Source organism: Neoarius graeffei, chromosome 7 (assembly GCF_027579695.1).
Source record: "Neoarius graeffei isolate fNeoGra1 chromosome 7, fNeoGra1.pri, whole genome shotgun sequence".
In the NCBI taxonomy this organism is placed as follows: domain Eukaryota; kingdom Metazoa; phylum Chordata; class Actinopteri; order Siluriformes; family Ariidae; genus Neoarius; species Neoarius graeffei.
Genome location: NC_083575.1, coordinates 201912 through 217956, shown reverse-complemented (window position 1 = coordinate 217956; position 16045 = coordinate 201912). Strand labels below are relative to the sequence as shown.

General features: G+C 44.9%; 1 protein-coding gene across 1 annotated transcript in view; it reads right to left on the bottom strand.

Moving 5' to 3' along the window:
• LOC132888986 (zinc finger protein 345-like) overlaps nucleotides 1-16045 on the bottom strand; it is a 53174-nt gene that overhangs the window by 3001 nt on the left and 34128 nt on the right. Inside the window, exons 4-5 of the mRNA XM_060925083.1 lie at nucleotides 4109-4176; nucleotides 3760-3938 (exon numbers count right to left, since the gene is read on the bottom strand). Of these exons, the coding sequence (XP_060781066.1) occupies nucleotides 3760-3938; nucleotides 4109-4176 (247 nt within the window). The remainder of the gene's footprint in view (nucleotides 1-3759; nucleotides 3939-4108; nucleotides 4177-16045) is intronic.

The following is a 16045-nucleotide window of genomic DNA, read 5'->3' as shown; positions in this document are numbered from 1 at the left end:
ACACTCGGACGAAAGCCCAATCCACTTACTTCCTATTAAATGTGCTCTCACACACCCATGACTGGCCAGTGTAACTGACAGGGCAGAGAAGAGAGAGCATGCCATCTCTCCCTCCCAGAGAGCCCAGACAATTTTGCTGTCTTGAGCTCCCAACCACAGATGATTGTGGTGTCATCAGGATTTGAAAGTGGCAATATCTGGATGATGGGGAGGATGACGGGGACAACACTTTTCTGCTGTGCCACTCGGGATCCACAGGGCATGCATTTTACGCTACTTCTGGTTAAACTGGGCATGATGAATAAAACTGCAACAATATCTTGTGGTTTACGATATACAGTGGTGCTTGAAAGTTTGTGAACCTTTTAGAATTTTCTATATTTCTGCATAAATATGACCTAAAACATCAGATTTTCACACAAGTCCTAAAAGTAGATAAAGAGAACCCAGTTAAACAAATGTGACAACAATATTATACTTGGTCATTTATTTATTGAGGAAAATGATCCAATATTACATATCTGTGAGTGGCAAAAGTATGTGAACCTCTAGGATTAGCAGTTAATTTGAAGGTGAAATTAGAGTCAGGTGTTTTCAATCAATGGGATGACAATCAGGTGTGAGTGGGCACCCTGTTTTATTTAAAAAACAGGGATATATTAAAGTCTGACCTTCACAACACATGTTTGTGGAAGTGTATCATGGCATGAACAAAGGAGATTTCTGAGGACCTCAGAAAAAGCGTTGTTGATGCTCATCAGGCTGGAAAAGGTTACAAAACCATCTCTAAAGAGTTTGGACTCCACCAATCCACAGTCAGACAGATTGTGTACAAGTAGAGGAAATTCAAGACCGTTGTTACCCTCCCCAGGAGTGGTCAACCAACAGAGATCACTCCAAGAGCAAGGCGTGTAATAGTCAGCGAAGTCACAAAGGACCCCAGAGTAACTTCTAAGCAACTGAAGGCCTCTCTCACATCGGCTAATGTTACTGTTCATGAGTCCACCATCAGGAGAACACAGAACAACAATGGTGTGCATGGTAGGGCTGCAAGGAGAAAGCCACTGCTCTCCAAAAAGAACATTGCTGCTCGTCTGCAGTTTGCTAAAGATCACATGGACAAGCCAGAAGGCTATTGGAAAAATGTTCTGTGGACGGATGAGACCAAAATAGAACTTTTTGGTTTAAATGAGAAGCGTTATGTTTGGAGAAAGGAAAACACTGCATTCCAGCATAAGACCCTTATCCCATCTGTGAAACATGGTGGTGGTAGTATCATGGTTTGGGCCTGTTTTGATGCATCTGGGCCAGGACGGCTTGCCATCATTGATGGAACAATGAATTCTGAATTATACCAGTGAATTCTAAAGGAAAATGTCAGGACATCTGTCCATGAACTGAATCTCAAGAGAAGGTGGGTCATGCAGCAAGACAACGACCCTAAGCACACAAGTTGTTCTACCAAAGAATGGTTAAAGAAGAATAAAGTTAATGTTTTGGAATGGCCAAGTCAAAGTCCTGACCTTAATCCAATCGAAATGTTGTGGAAGGACCTGAAGCGAGCAGTTCATGTGAGGAAACCCACCAACATCCCAGAGCTGAAGCTGTTCTGTACGGAGGAATGGGCTAAAATTCCTCCAAGCCAGTGGGCAGGACTGATCAACAGTTACCGGAAATGTTTAGTTGCAGTTATTGCTGCACAATGGGGTCACACCAGATACTGAAAGCAAAGGTTCACATATTTTTGCCACTTACAGATATGTAATATTGGATCACTTTCCTCAATAAATAAATGACCAAGTATAATATTTTTGTCTCATTTGTTTAACTGGGTTCTCTTTATCTACTTTTAGGACTTCGGTGAAAATCTGATGATGTTTTAGGTCATTTATGCAGAAATATAGAAAATTCTAAAGGGTTCACAAACTTTCAAGCACCACTGTAGTCAGTTTTGCAATAGCAAGATATGCAGTGGGCGGACTTCACGTGTCTCAAAGGAAGCTGATAGACTTCACCCTCTCTGGTTGGTCACGGTCATATGATCGAGAAGACCTATCTGGTTGGTGGAACAGGCCAAAATGAGTTCTCTGGGGAATGCTCTAGTTATTGCAGACTGCACTGTACAACAACTTTCATCCCAGAAACACTGGTAGGCTCAGAAACATCATGAAATGATGCAGAAAATAACCTCTATAACCTACATCACCAAATGGCGGACCTCGGTCCGGATCCGTGACCAATGGTAAATTCACGAGATTAAGTAATTTTCATGGAGCATTATTTTGGACGGTCGTGGCTATTGACAGCGGGCACTGCTACTCCAGTTAATACAACAATAGCTTCACTCAGTTGAGCCAATAAAATCGTTAGTTTACCCAGCGCACCACAGCAGAGCAACAAGCAGAGAGGAAGAAAGTTAAGTTCAGAGACAACCGACCGAGACAACATGGCTTTTTCAAAAGGCGGCGGAAAGTAGACAAGGAAAATCGTTGTTTTGAAGATGAATGGACGGAGAAATATATGTTCGTTCTTCCGGCGAGCAGCTCAAAACCAGCGTGCCTCATATGCTCCGAAAACGTGGCATTAATTAAAAGCAGCAACGTGAAGCGCCACTACGAAACGAAGCACAGCTCTTTTGAGCAAAGTTATCCCCTGAAGTCCGAGCTGAGGGCACGCAAAATAACTGAACTGCAAACACAGTATGACAGGTCTACCCGACTCATCACACATACATTTATAGCCCAGCAACGTGCAAACGAATGTTCTTAAAAGTAGCGTGGATTTTGGGGCAACATAAAAAAACATTTAGTGATGGGACAGTTGTGAAGGAGTGCTTAAATGCCGTTGCTGAGACATTGATCTGCAAGGAAATGCTGCATTAAGAGAGCATTTTGAGACAACTAACCCTGCTACTTTCTGGTTACAGACCATTTCTGAGAGTGTGTTCCCTGGTCTAACCAAAGGAGCACTGCACACCTTGACTATGTTTGGATCGACTTACAGCTGTGAGTCAGCTTTTTCCACTATGAACATTGTCAAAACCAAGTACCGTTCTAGGCTCAACAATGAACACCTACATATCTGCATGAGAATGGCACTAACTCCATTCCAACCAAGATTTAAATTACTGGCAGGTCAGCCACATGCCCATTTTTTTCATCAAGTAAAAGAAGAAGAATTAAAAGAGAAAAGTTCAAAGAAAAATGTTCTGTTTGCATTTCCCCCCCCAAAAAGCCACTTGTTTTCTGAAGATGTGGACTTTTTTTTCTTGAAAAGTAGGCCCTTATTTTTTTAGGCTGGGACCTCCTTATTTTAAGAACAAAGAAGAGAAAATGTTAAGTCAATGCTCTGTTTGAACTTTTTAGTTAATGTTTTCTGAGTTGACTTTTTTACTTGAAGTGTAGGCCTTCAATTCTTCAGGTTGGGACCTCTAAGAGAAAAAGGAGTTATTCCACTCTGCACTTTATTTTATTCTGAGGTTTCTGTTTTCTTTAATCTGAAATAAAGGCCTTGAATTTATTTTCCTGGGACTACTTTTATTTATGGTAAAAGAGATAGTTGTGCACTCAGTTCATTTCCTGCATTGGAAATTAACAATAAATATTGTTGAAACCATATGTAAATGTGGACATAGGGGAAGGCTATAAGACACAAGCTGGACTTCAGTTCCGACCTTCTACTTGGACAAAATTTAATAACTGGACCTCAGTGACTTAATTGAATACCCCTGTTCTATAACCTCTTAGACAAAAGTAACACCTTGCTGTCTGGTTGTTCCTGTAGGTGCAGGACTGAGTTCTTTGGTGTACTCCTCTCCATACCACACCAAGAGCTCCTGTCCTGGGTTAATGGATCGACAGCAACGATACAGAATTCCCCCTTGATACTCAAATGCCACAAGATTCTGTTCTTCTTCATTACGGGCACAATTCACATACCTAAAAGAGTGAGGCAACGTTTCAGAAAAAGGTAAAAAATTAGATCAGAGTTACAGACTTGGAGAAAGCATGGTGGAGATATCAATGACATGAAGATAAAGTTCTTCCAACAAATGAGGAGCTGTAAAATCAAATCACTAAAACGACCCAACAGCTAATGTACTGCTCACCTCATCCAATTCACATGCGTCTCTCTTTTGGCATCAATGTATTCTTCACACTGCATGCTCCTGAATACCTGTAGAAAAATACCACATTTACTTTTTTTTTTTTTTACACGAAATCAATACAGTGGGGCAAAAAAGTATTTAGTCAGCCACCAGTTGTGCAAGTTCTCCTACTTAAAAAGATGAGAGAGGCCTGTAATTTTCATCATAGGTACACTTCAACTATGAGAAACAGAATGGGGGGAAAGAATCCAGGAAATCACATTGTAGGATTTTTAATGAATTAATTGGTAAATTCCTCGGTAAAATACGTATTTGGTCACCTACAAACAAGCAAGATTTCTGGCTCTCACAGACCTGTAACTTCTTTAAGAGGCTCCTTTGTCCTCCACTTGTTACCTGTATTAATGGCACCTGTTTGAACTCGTTATCAGTATAAAAGACACCTGTCCACAACCTCAAACAGTCACACTCCAAACTCCACTATGGCCAAGACCAAAGAGCTGTCAAAGGACACCAGAAACAAAATTGTAGACCTGCACCAGGCTGGGAAGACTGAATCTGCAATAGGTAAGCAGCTTGGTGTGAAGAAATCAACTGTGGGAGCAATTATTAGAAAATGGAAGACATACAAGACCACTGATGATCTCCCTCGATCTGGGGCTCCACGCAAGATCTCACCCCGTGGAGTCAAAATGATCACAAGAACGATGAGCAAAAATCCCAGAACCACACGGGGGGACCTAGTGAATGACCTGCAGAGAGCTGGGACCAAAGTAACAAAGGCTACCATCAGTAACACACTACGCCGCCAGGGACTCAAATCCTGCAGTGCCAGACGTGTCCCCCTGCTTAAGCCAGTACATGTCCAGGCCCGTCTGAAGTTTGCTAGAGAGCATTTGGATGATCCAGAAGAGGACTGGGAGAATGGCATATGGTCAGATGAAACCAAAATAGAACTTTTTGGTAAAAACTCAACTTGCGTTTGGAGGAGAAAGAATGCTGAGTTGCATCCAAAGAACACCATACCTACTGTGAAGCATGGGGTGGAAACATCATGCTTTGGGGCTGTTTTTCTGCAAAGGGACCAGGATGACTGATCCGTGTAAAGGAAAGAATGAATGGGGCCATGTATCGTGAGATTTTGAGTGAAAACCTCCTTCCATCAGCAAGGGCACTGAAGATGAAACGTGGCTGGGTCTTTCAGCATGACAATGATCCCAAACACACCGCCCGGACAACGAAGGAGTGGCTTCGTAAGAAGCATTTCAAGGTCCTGGAGTGGCCTAGCCAGTCTCCAGATCTCAACCCCATAGAAAATCTTTGGAGGGAGTTGAAAGTCTGTGTTGCCCAGCGACAGCCCCAAAACATCACTGCTCTAGAGGAGATCTGCATGGAGGAATGGGCCAAAATACCAGCAACAGTGTGTGAATACCTTGTGAAGACTTACAGAAAACATCTGACCTCTGTCATTGCCTTTTATATACCTTTGTTAAGGGTATATAACAATGTATTGAGATGAACTTTTGTTATTGACCAAATACTTATTTTTCACCATAATTTGCAAATAAATTCTTTAAAAATCAAACAGACAATGTGATTTTCTGGATTTTTTTTCCTCATTTTGTTTCTCATAGTTGAGGTATTCCTATGATGAAAATTACAGGCCTCTCTCATCTTTTTAAGTGGGAGAATTTGCACAATTGGTGACTGACTAAATACTTTTTTGCCCCACTGTATATGGCTTTAAATGAGGTTTACAGAAACAAGAACAATGGCTCATGCCAATATTATTAAGCCTCACGAAGGCTGAATTAAAGGTTTCTGACTGCATCGTAAGATTCACAAAACAGCTGACAAGCTCCGAGATGAATTTAGTAACTATAGGAAAATGCAGGCAAGGCTTTATCATAATTTAGGCAAAGGAAAGTTTCATCAATGGAACTCAATTTTAATTTTAGTCTAATTCTATCAATGTTTTAATCATAATTTCCTCAGATAGTTGCATGGTACTTGTAAAATATGCCCTGCAGTTTTAAGAGGGCCTGTTGCAGCAGGGGTTTAGCCGGATTCCCCCCCCCAGCATATGGCTGGTTTTGTCACTATGCAGAAGTTACAGTACTCAGCATAAATGAGTACACCCCCTTTGAAAAGTAACATTTTAAACAAATCTCAATGAACACAATTTCCAAAATGTTGACAAGACAAAGTTTAATATAACATCTGTTCAACTTATGACGTGAAAGTAAGGTTAATAATATAACTGAGATTACACGGTTTTTTTTTTTTCAGTTTTACTCAAATTAGGGTGGTGCAAAAATGAGTACACCCCACAACAAAAACTATTACATCTAGTACTTTGTATGGCCTCCATGATTTTTAATGACATCAAGTCTTCTAGGTATGGAATGAACAAGTTGGCAATATTTTGCAACATCAATCTTTTTCCATTCTTCAACAATGACCTCTTTTAGTGACTGGATGCTGGATGGAGAGTGGTGCTCAACTTGTCTCTTCAGAATTCCCCAAAGAAAATAAATTTCTTTACACCACAAAGGTGAAGGCTACAAGATGATCAGCAAAGCTTTACTTATCAGTCAGAATACTGTAGCAAAAGTGGTACAAAAATTTAAGAAAGATGGAAATGCAACCATCTCACAGAGACGTCCAGGTCGTCCATGGAAGTTAACACCTCGACAGGAGCGTCTTCTGATGAGAAGGGTTGAAGAAAATTGGCATACAAGTTCACTGCAGTTACCTAAAGAAGTAGAAAGCCAAACTGGGGTGACTATTTCCGGTGACACAATACGGCGTACACTGCAGAGGAATGGCATGCATGGATGCCGTCCACGAAAGAAGCCTCTCCTAAAGCCCAGGCACAAAAAAGCCCGCCTCGAGTTTGCCAGGGCCTATGCTGACAAAGATGAAGCCTACTGGGACTCTATACTCTGGAGTGAGGAGACCAAGATGAATGTTTTTGGAACTGATGGCTTCAAAACTGTATGGCGTCACAAAGGTGAGGAATACAAAGAAAAATGCATGGTGCCTACAGTGAAATATGGTGGTGACAGTGTCCTTATGTGGGGCTGCATGAGTGCTGCTGGTGTCGGGGAGCTGCATTTCATTGATGGCATCATGAATTCACAGATGTATTGCTCTATACTGAAAGAGAAGATGCTACCATCACTCCCTGCCCTTGGTCGTCGTGCACTTTTCCAACATGGCAATGATCCTAAACACACATCTAAGGCCACTGTTGGATTTCTGAAGAAGAACAGGGTGAAAGTGATTCAGTGGCCAAGTAGGTCTCCTGATCTGAACCTAATCGAACACCTATGGGGAATTTTGAAGAGACAAGTTGAGCATCACTCTCCATCCAGCATCCAGTCACTAAAAGAGGTCATTGTTGAAGAATGGAAAAAAGATTGATGTTGCAAAATGTTGCCAACTTGTTCATTCCATGCCTAGAAGACTTGGTGTTGTCATTAAAAATCATGGAGGTCATACAAATGTTACCGGCGCCAGACCTAGGGGAATCTGGGCAGGTACAAGGCCCACAGGCTGGGTTGCGCTGTGGGATAGATGCAATTCAGATACACAGAAATTACGTCTTGCTCAAGCAAACAGCATTTATTTTCCGAGTGCTCGAGCTACCATCTCCATGGCAACCCACTACGGTGTGACAGTGCAACAGTGCCATCTAGTGGCATGAAAATAAATACATTAGTGGTAAATACCATTAGGTTAGAGCTAATTTAAAAAAAAAAAAAAGGGGGGGGTAACTGTTTTACAAAGCAAGCCATTTTCTATACCTGTCACACTCTCCCCTACTTTAAAAGATGTCTCCTGACATCTAGAACTAAAGCATTTAAGTATGACAGGTAAGTAGTAAGTAAGATCGTCTGTCAATGTTCTGGCCACCGTCAATTCTTCCGTATGTCCACACAGCTTGGGGAGGGTAGTACCACATCTCAGGAAACACTGGGTAGGTGGGCATGGGATGCAGGACACAGTACATGGCATTTGCTCCCATTCTCCAAGGCTGGTAGGAAGGTTCTCCTGACTGGTCATACATGAAGAGGCTTCTGGGTTTCACTGGTCTGGTGGACCTCTGCAGTTGCTGTTCCACCTCTTGCACTGGCTAAGGAAAAGGCACAACACATGTCTCAGGATCCCGAGGGCTTCCACTCTCCACAGCATCATCCACGTGTTGCTCCTGTCCCTCCACAGCTGGGGACGGATCTACCCTTCGTGGTGCAGGTATTGGTTCTGGTTTCATCAAAGGGTCAGATGGTTCTGCCTGCCAGACATCCTCAGACTCCAGTGCTCAGTTCAAAGGCTGATATGCTGGAGCCACAGCCCTCAGCTTGCTGTGTAGCTCACGTTGAGGTGAGCAGTGCCTGACAGCCTTCCTCTCATACACAGGTAAAAGTCTGAAGTTGTATGAGCACTCTCCCTCATCACAGGAGGTGCTGGAATCTGACTTGGTAGCTTCTCTTAGCTGCACATGATGTCTCTGTCTTTGTGGCTTCTTCTTCACACCAGTATCACGTTCCTCGTGGCTGACTGGCAAGTCACTGACAGGCAAGAGAAGGTTGCGGTGAAGAATACGGAGGGTTCGGCCACCTGTTTCTGCTTGGACACGATAAGCTGGACCGTTTCCTAGCCTCTCGATGACACGGTGGATCTTTCCTTCCCAGTAAGATCAGAGTTTTCCTGGGCCACCTCTCTCAGACAGGTTCCTGACAAGCACACGATCACCTGGTTGCAGCACAGTTCCCCTGGCACCCTGGTCATAGTGCCTTTTTCATTTCTCAGAGGACTTCTTGCTGTTTTCTGAGGCAATCCGGTATGCCTCCTGCATCTGTGAAGCCCAGGTCTGGGCATAGTCTTGCTGTGTCTGTGCTTGCCGACCTGGGTCAAGGTTGAAGATCAGGTCAATGGGGAGCTGTGGATGTCTTCCAAAGAGGAGAAAAAGAGGTGAGTAGCCTGTTGCCTCATGTCTTGTACAGTTGTAGGTGTGGACTATGCTGGGGAGATGGTCTTTCCACTCTGCCTTCTTTTCCTCATGGAGCATTCTGAGCATCTGGAGAAGTGTTCTGTTAAAACGTTCAACAGGGTTCCCCTGTGGATGGTAAAGAGTAGTTCGGGAGTGAGAAATTCCTGCCAGCTGCTGGAGTCTCTGAAACAGGGTGTTCTCGAACTCCTGGCCCTGGTCATGGTGAAGCTTTTGAGGGTACCCGAAGCGTGGAATGAAATCGTAGAAGATCTTCTCAGCTGCTGTTTTTCCAGACTTATTTCGAGTTGGATAGGCCTGAGCAAAGCGGGTGAAGTGGTCAACTACAACAAGGATGTACTCATAGCCACCTTTACTGGGATCAAGGTGCATGTAGTCGACAGAGAGCAGCTCAAAAGGGGCACTGGTTGTGATTGAGCCCATTGGTGCTTTCTCATGGACAGTAGGTCGCTTTTGTTTAATGCATGAGCACTGGCAAATAACGTAATCTTCAATGTCACGCTGCATAAAAGGCCAGTAGAACCGCTGCCTTGCAAGGTGGATGACTTTGTCAGCTCCGACATGTCCCATTTCATCATGCAGGTGTTTGAGCACAGTTGACTTGAGTGCTTTGGGAAGGACTAGCTGTTGATTTTGTCCTGACCGCCTGTACAGAATTCCTTTTTCCAGTTTGAGCCTGTTCCACTCATGTATGAGCCATTGTGTTCCTAGTTGTATTGGCCTCTGGTCTCTATCTCTTGGATTCCATCCACTGCTTTTCAACTGGATCACCTCGCCAATGGACTCATCCTCTTTCTGGGCATTTCTGATGTCCTCTGGGGTGAACATGGGTGTACTCACTGGGAAAGGGCCATCGTCACCGGCAGAAATCTGAAGGGCAGCAGCCCAGGGCACATCCTCATCTCTCTCAGCTTTGTTCCCCTGCCAGATGGCAGACACAACCTCAGGTAGCAGTATCTCAGAGTACTCCAACAAAGTCATCTTGGAGCTTCACTGGATACCTGGACAGGGTGTCAGTGTCAACATTTGCCTTGCCTGGCCGATACTTGATGGTAAAGTGGAAGTCAGCCAATTCACCAACCCAGCGGTGTCCGACGGCATTCAACTTGGCCATGCTCAAGACGTAGGTGAGGGGGTTGTTGTCGGTATATACAGTGAATGTTGGTGCATAATACAGATAATCCCGGAATGTATTACAGACAGCCCACTTCAAGGCAAGGAACTCAAGCTTACCTGAATGGAAGTGATGATTCTTTTCAGCAGGTGTGAGCAACCTGGACCCATAAGCAATAACCCGGAGTTTACCATCCTGTTCCTGGTAGAGCACAACCCCCAAACCTTCACTGGATGCATCGGTGTGCAGGACAAATGGCAAATTGAAGTCGGGGTAGGCCAAGATCGGGGGGTTGATCAACATGTCCACAAGGCGGGACACAACAGCACTGTGTTCAGGGGTCCACTGAACTGGTGTCCTGGATGGTAACTAGCCATTGGTCTTGCCTTTCTGGGTGGACTCTGCTGTAACCGGACTCGTGTTGGATGCAGCAGGCTGTTCTTGGAGCTTAAACAGTGGTTGGGCTATTCTGGAAAAGTCCTGGATGAATGAGCGATAGTAGCCCAAGAAACCCAGTAAAGCTCGGACCTCTCCGACATTCTTTGGCTGTCTCTCCTTCATCTGCAACACCACTTCCAGTTCGTTTGGGTCTATCCAAACACCTTCACTTGTCACCAGGTGTCCAACATACCTCACTTGGCGTTTGAACAGCTCACACTTTTTCGGGCGCAGCTTCACACCATGCCCTCGTAAGCGACACAGCACTCGTCTCAAGTCCTCAACATGCCCCTGAAATGTCTTAGAAAAACAGAGGACATCATCCAAGTAAGAAGAACAGCATTCATCCCTCAGACCAGCCAGCATGCCTTCCATACAGCACTGGAATGCTGCTGGGGCGTTGGTGAGGCCAAATGGGAGGCGCACCCACTCGTAAAACCCCCAAGGTGTACTAAAAGCAGTGAGGTGACGGCAGCTCTCTTCAACAAAACCCTGGTGGTAGGCACTGCCCTGGTCAAGTATGGAGAACAATGAGTTGCCTCCTAAGTTGTCCAGGAGATCTTGGATGCGTGGAAGTGGATGACGGTCAGGGATGGCCTTGCTGTTCAGCCCACGGAAGTCAACACAGAGCCGCAGGCTCATGTCCTTTTTCCTCACACAGACCACCGGAGAAGAGTAAGCTGAGGTGGATTTTCTGATCCAACCACGGTCAAGCAAGTTCTGAACATAGTCTTTTACCTCTCGATACAAGGGCTTTGGGATGGCATTGTAAGATTTTTGGACAGGTGTTTCATCTGCAAGGTTGAGTCTAAGTTGTAGGTCAGGAATACAACCAATGTCAGTATCATCTCTGGCAAACACGTCTGACTCATCGAACATCATTTCCTTCACTACTCTCTGTTCATCCTCTGCTAGATGTGATACGTCAACAGGGGGGTGCCATGTGTCTTTGATCTTAGGCAAAGTCTGTTTGTCTTGCTCATCGTTCAGGTAAGTCGCTGTGTTTATCTGAGCTGAAAAGGTTTGGACACCGTCACGCTGAGTGTGCTCAGGACCCAGGACATGTTTCACATCAGCCACCTCCTCAAGAGTGCCAAGAGTGGTTCTCTGGGTCAGGTAAATGGCATGTCGGGTTGCATTTTGGATGGGAATTTTAATGCATTTTGATGACCCACAAGGAATGTCGACTAGGGCAGTAAACAGTTCTAGACCCTCGGGGCAGGTGTTTTCCATGAGAGCCTGGAACAGCATGGTACGATTCCCTGACAACTCCCTAACCCGGCACCTGATTTCGTAGACTCGACCAGCAGGGATAGTGACACCTTTCTTGCCGGTACGCACAGTACACAAGGCTGTCTCGTCAGTTTTGGTGATCTGGAGGGCACAGACTAAAGCCTCGACAGTGTTCTCCGAGACACTCAAAGCATCAGTCAGGATTGCAGTCACATTAAGGGTGTTGTCATGCTCTTTGATGATCTCGGCTAAGACATTGCTACCTAACAAGGGACAGTGACAACTCGGACTGACAAGAACGGGTACTCTAATAGTCACAGACCCCTGGCGCTCACTTTCCCACACATTGACGAGACTATGGCGGCCCACCATAGTCTAATTTGGGCCGCCATAGTCTCAGTCCGTGCCCGCCCACACGCACGCACAGCGACACTGGCGCACCCGGTCTGACATTGCGTGCGTTGCCTATCTGAGACAACGTGAGGAGACAACTCTGATTAGCTACATCCTGTCTGCATCTACATGTTAAGGTAAGTTTATACAACTTTATGTAGCCTTTGACATGATTGAGAAGGTGACATTTAGGCTACACTATTGTGCTTTATAGGCGTATGGAGAGCGCATTGATCAGACCCTCCAGGATTTCACGATGTTGCCATTTGCAACTTCAACGCAAATTCAACCAATCCCCGAGAATTCAGGGCGGTGTTGTAATTATATCCAATCACCGCAACTTTCCCGCAAATTTGACCAATCGTTGGCGTCGTCTTGAGCTGACGTCGAGAAACTACCTTCCACCTTACTTCCTACGTTCAAGAGAAGCAGCATGTGCCACAGTGTTGCCAGATTGGGCGGTTTCAAGGGCATTTTGGCGGGTTTTGAACATATTTTGGGCTGTAAAACGTCAGCAGTATCAGGCAACATATTTTTTAACTTAATACAAGAAATTAATGGATGCCAACGTTTTTGCCAAAATGGTATTTTATTTTCCATTGTTTAGGCAGCTTCAGCATCATACTGTGAGATTCTGTTCAAATTGTTTTTTTTTTCCTTCTATGAAGCCTGAGCCATTTATTTTATTAGTTTATAATTATTGTTTAATTTAGTCTTCAGGAGAGACTGCCTGCACACAGTACTAGTATTAATAGTTTTTTTTTTTCTTACATGAAAGCTGAGGCATTTATATTATATTTTATGGTAACTTCATGTTGTGCTGTGAGGTTCTATGCACTTTAACTTTTTAACCAACAGGAGCATTTGGATAAGTAAAGCCTATTTTTCTGCATTTTTGTAGTCCTGGTAATCTTTTATATTGGTAAAGTTGTTTATAGGACCATTTCTCACTGTCTTTGTTTTTGTTAATCAATAGTTTTTCAGTAATAACTTAATATTTAACATATCACTCAATTTTAAACAACCCCCGCACACCCCTGCAATTCAACCGGACACGCGCGCCACGCCCCCCCCCATGGGCTGCCCCCATAGCCTCCAAAATTTCTGTGGGAAACACCGAAATCTGCAGGTCAACCTCAGCCCAGCCATCCAAGGGAACTTGTGTACCATTTGCTGCAGAAATTTCAAAAGACTGATCGACAAAGAAGGACTGAAGTGGTTGGATTTTGACATGGGGTGATGCACTGCCTATCCAGGTTTTGCTGACCATCGTCACCGGAGTCTAAAAGCATTTCAATAGGTAGACCGTTGATTTTGCAGGACACGGTACAACGTTTCCCTATGAGCTGTGCAATGCGTCTCTTTGGGTCTGGTTGGCATAGTGAGACTGACGGCTTAAGCTTAACTGTGGGCGTAACACTGTTCACGGTCACTGGCTGCCCTTCTCCTGTGACCTCTTCCCGTTTCCCGATGACCTTCTTTGTAAACAACCAATGGCTCGGTGTCCTGCCTGGCCACAGAAAAAACAATGGGGACAGCTCATGGTTCCGCTTGTGACACAGTCCTTGCATCTACCCTTTTTGTCGACTGACAGTGGCTGTGGACGACTGACGGAGGTACTAGGGCCACCAGACTGTATGCGTTCTGCCAACCTGTCAACGAGGGTCATGTGTCGGGTCAGCGAAGACACTTGTGCAGTCAGTTGTTTGATAGCATCACGGTTAGCCTGTAACTCGGCATCAACTAGAGTCGGTGTAGTTGTGTCAGTCTGTGCATTACCGTCATGTTGGGCAACACTTACCGTCACTGGTCGGGACTTAGATACGGCACCCAGGCGCTTTAACCTACCTTCTTCCTCAGTCATAGATTTACTCATCTGTTCTAACAGAAAGTCATCACTAATCTGCTGATCAGCAAGAAATGTTTTGATGTCATGTCTAACGTACCTATTCCAAGGGGTGATAGCATTCCGGCGCCGCGCCGGATTTCCGGCGTACCGTGGCTGGGGAAAAAAAAAAATCTAGTTCGCCCATTGTCCTGTGTCATTCTGAGATGCGCAGATAGACAGTAAAGGGAATTCGCATGATCTGGAACTAGTGGGAAAAAAGTGCCGTCACGGCACGAATTAGAGGGTCTAATTCGTGCCGTGACGGCACTTTTTTCCCACTAGTTCCATATCATGCAAATTCCCTTTACTGTCTATCTGCGCATCTCAGAATGACACAGGACAATGGGCGAACTAGATTTTTTTTTTTCCCCAGCCACGGTACGCCGGAAATCCGGCGCGGCGCCGGAACGCTATTACCCCTGTATTCCTCTCATTTAGACCTTGGTAGAGTGTGTGTAGAAAGGTACCTTGTACAAGCCTCCTGTCATAGCTAAACTCTACGCCTGGCTGCTGTGACTCAAAAATAACCCTCTGCTTTAATCCCATGAGTCTATACAGAAATTGCTGTGGGCTCTCTCTGTCGTGCTGTCTGGCATTACTTAATTCTTGGAAGAGCTCAGTTACACTTTGATCTCTGATGTGAGAACGGAGGAACCTCTTTAAACTGTTAACTGTTAGGTCATCATGGTTAGTTAACATATCCCTAAATGTACCTGGTTTAATTATTTTAAGAACTGCTCTAATGATCTCGGCCTCACTAAACCCTTCTTGTAAAGCAGTGTCAATCTGCTTATAAAGACCCTTGAAAGATATGTCAGAACCTGTATCGGATATCTGACCACCATGCAGTTTACACTCTCTGCGTGGAAGCAGAGCAGTAACATCAGACAACCTTAAAACCTGGTCTTTTACAGTGGAGGATAGGCTTGACCTACCATGGTGGACACTGTGGTTACCAGCGACACTCAGCTGGGCTGGCATCTCCGGAGTGCCAGGGGCATGAATGTCCATGGGTGGCAGATGCGTGTTGCTGTCCATGTGAACGGTGGAAACACAAACCTCACCAGACCTGGCATCTGTCGATGTCAGTTCATGCAGCAGGTCCTGGAGGGAGAGGAGTTGAGCAATGCCTTCATCTTCCATTGCTTACAACCTCTCACTCCTGGTGTAGTCCACGATAAAATCATACAGCTCTGGTTCACTAAAGCCCTCAGTGCTCTCGCTGCCATCTTCAATTGAACTGGCAACCAACTGCAGTTGACTGGAACTCAGCGCTGGAAGCTTTTTGTTTATCTGGAAGATCAGTATCCGCCGTTTGGTAACTGTGGCCATCGTGATGTCTCACCGGTGACTTTCGCTCTCTGGATGACGCTCAACGCAGCAGCCTTCCCTGCAGCTTGGACACCTGGTCTCACCGTCACAGTGACCGCTCACCCTGCTCTTGGATGCTTAATCCCGGACGAGCCCCCAATTGTTACCGGCACCAGACCTAGGGGAATCTGGGCAGGTACAAGGCCCACAGGCTGGGTTGCGCTGTGGATTAGATGCAATTCAGATACACAGAAATTATGTCTTGCTCAAGCAAACGGCATTTATTTTCTGAGTGCTCGAGCTACTGTCTCCATGGCAACCCACTACGGTGTGACAGTGCAGCAGTGCCATCTAGTGGCATGAAAATAAATACATTAGTGGTTAATACCATTAGGTTAGATCTAATAAAAAAAAAAATAGGAGGGTGGGGGGGGGCTTTTTTTTACAAAGCAAGCCATTTTCTATACCTGTCACACAAAGTACTAGATGTAGTAGTTTTTGTTGTGGGGTGTACTCATTTTTGCACCACCCTAATTTGAGTAAAAC